The sequence below is a fragment of the Galeopterus variegatus genome, unplaced genomic scaffold (assembly GCF_000696425.1).
Source record: "Galeopterus variegatus unplaced genomic scaffold, G_variegatus-3.0.2 Scaffold2203, whole genome shotgun sequence".
Classification (NCBI taxonomy): Eukaryota; Metazoa; Chordata; class Mammalia; order Dermoptera; family Cynocephalidae; genus Galeopterus; species Galeopterus variegatus.
In genome coordinates, this window is record NW_007728314.1 from 75,801 (window position 1) to 78,745 (window position 2,945).

At 43.7% G+C, this 2,945-nt stretch overlaps 1 protein-coding gene across 1 annotated transcript in view; it reads right to left on the reverse strand.

Moving 5' to 3' along the window:
• ARHGEF37 (Rho guanine nucleotide exchange factor (GEF) 37) overlaps positions 1-2,945 on the reverse strand; it is a 40,001-nt gene that overhangs the window by 27,346 nt on the left and 9,710 nt on the right. The window contains exon 3 of the mRNA XM_008580909.1: positions 1,265-1,412. Within this exon, the coding sequence (XP_008579131.1) occupies positions 1,265-1,412 (148 nt within the window). The remainder of the gene's footprint in view (positions 1-1,264; positions 1,413-2,945) is intronic.

Consider the following 2,945-nt stretch of genomic DNA (forward strand, 5'->3'; position numbering starts at 1 on the left):
TATTTATCAAAATTATTAATTTCCTTTGACCTAGCAATTCCACTTCTGGAAATTTACCTTACAGATATGCTTTCACAAGAGTAAAATGACATATGTTCATGAATAGTCATAGTAGCACTGTTTGTAATATGAAAAGAATAGGAAAAAATCCAAATGTCCATCAAAAGAGACCGATGTAATAAACTGTGGAACAATCACCTGGTGGAAGAGTGTGCAGCCATTGAAAGACTCATGAATGTTATGTGTTGAAACAGAAAGACCTCCAAGATATATATATATGTGAAATAAAAAGTATATAAACTTTCATTTAAAAGTTGGGAAAATAAGAAAATGAGAGTATATGTTTGTAATTACTTGTATATGCAAAAAGTAACTCTGTTAAAGATACAAAATTTAAAAGTAAATGTAAATATACAAAATTTAAAAGTAGTCACTTTAACTTTGGGGGTAGCAGTTGGATAGATCAAAAGACAGGATTGAAAAGATTTTTTTATTGTATAAATTTTGATGTTTTAAAGTTTTGGAATCATGTAACTGTGTTACCCATTCAAATATTTGAATTAAAAAAAGATGTTCCCTACATTTCTCTACTTGGAGCTTCCACTCCCTGCCAGCTTTAGGCTCTGAGGCCACCAGGGGCAGACCCTTTTCCATGTGGCAGGATGTCAGCCACCTATAGACAGGGCTCCTGAGGTGATGCACACCTGCTTCTCACCACTGTTGTTTACAACAAATGGTTCCCACCATCTCACTGCCCTTCCCAGTGGTAGTCATGAGTGCTCTTAGCCAGATGTTTCTGCTTTTTGCTTCTGGACATGCCCTGCCTCCTGGTAGTTGGACAAAGCTGAGATTAGCCCTGGCCAATGAATTATGAGAACCAACTCTCATCACTTCTGGACTGGAGCATTTAGTTACCAGCGTTAAAACCTCCAGAGCTCTTTTTTTTTTTTTTTCTTTGCCACGGGTACTGGCAATATTCCAGACAGTGGCTGCTGTGAGCTCGTGTCCTGGAATGAGGATAATAAAGAGAAGAGCCCCAGGTCAAACTGCCATAGGGAGCACAAGGAAGATATAAACCTTTGTTGTTTGAAACTTCTGGGATTTGGGAGCTGTCTATCTTCTGCAGCATGGCCTGGTCTCTTCTGCCTGACATAGGCACCGATAGTAAAGAGGCACTAGCAGCACCAAGTGGGGGTGAGACTGTTACTGCCCTGAGCCCGGATCAGTGGGGCAGGAGTGAGCGCTCAGTGGGCGCTCTACTCACACCACTGTCACAATGATGTCCTGGATCTGCTGCTGCAGCTCTGGTTCCTTCCGGTATGCCTCCACCAGCAGCAAGGCCTGGTCGTAGCTGGTACAGTAGACCTTATAGACTCGCTCAAACTCCTCTTGGAATTCCAGGAATAGGTTACCTGATGGGGAACAAGCAACAAAGAGTTGTCAAGGGCACACCTGCATGTCCCCTTACTTGGAACAGGGAGGCAGTGGGGGAGCCTCTCCAGCTCAGCAGTGAGACTGCCAGGCTTAACCAGTGAGTCACTGTGGGCAAGTTACCTCATCCTCTCAAGTCTCCGTTTTTTCATCTCAGTTTCCTAAGGCTGCTGTGGATTAAGTGACAGTATGATGTAGAGCTCAGGCAGGTACATGTGGGTACTTAATCAATGGTAGCTCTGGTCACGGCAATAATATTAATAAGGCTCACAGTTGGATAATGCTTTACAGTTTACAAAACACACTTGTAACCATCAGCTCCTTTTGTCTGTGTGTGGCAAGTACAACTACAAAGCCCCAGTTTACAAAGACATACTGGGGCACATTACAGGGGGTTGTGAGCGTGGGCTCTGGTGTTAGGCAGCCAGGGTCAGATCTCCAGGCAACCCTTTTCCAATCGTGTAACTTGAGCCATGTGTTTGACCCTCTGACCCTCCATTTCCCATCTATAGAATGGGAATAAAAATAGTACTCACCTCCAAGTGTTTTTGTGAGGATTAAATAAAATAATGCATGTAAAGTACCTGACACAAACTTCATTCACCAAATAGTTATCAACTGCTGTTTATTGACTAAGTGACAGGCGCTCTGCTAAGCTCTGTGAATGAAACAAAGGCCCTGCCTCTAGTGGGAAAGACAGAAAATAAATAAATGCCTTACATGTGTCGGGTTGTGATAAGTGCCACAAATTAAAATAAAGCCAAAGAAAGAGTTAGAGGGTGGTGGGGGATCTGTTTGAGGAAGGCCTCTGTGAAGATGTGAATGTTTATCAGAGACTAGAGGGAACCAGGCCTGGGAACGTCTGGGGAAGAGGAGTAGTCTAGGCTTATAGTAGGGCAGATGGAAAGGTCCTGAGGCAGGAGAGGGCTTGGCATGAGGGCAACAGCAAGATGGCAAGTGTGGCTGGAGCATAGCAGGCCAGGGTGTAAAGTAGAGGAAATAACAGGAAACTGAAGCCAGATCATGAAGGGCTTTGAGTAGGGGTGATGTGATCTGATTTCTGTTTAATAGGTTCACTCTGGTGCTCAGCGTCAGCAGCACATACATTGAAGTTGGAACAACATAGAGAAGATTAGCATGGCCCCTGCACAAGACTGATATGCAAATTTGTGAAGTGCTGTGTATTTTTAAATCAGAAACGAATGAGGTTGGTTACTTATGGGGGGTGGGTGGAACAGGGCGGGAAGAATGAGGGCACAGGATGGCATGGTAGGGGTGAGGGGAGCAGTGATTCACTGAAAACAGCTCTCTTATGGCGCCAGCTCCCAGAACCATGGTAATGTTTCACATGTTCCCAAAATAAATACATAACTAAGACCAACCAGGATGTGGAGGGCAACCCCAAATGGAATACAAACAGTAAAGAATGAACCTGACTCTACTGCAAATGAATAGAATAACCACACTGAAAAGTGCGGGGAAGAAACTGACATGAACTGTTTTTCACAGGGGTA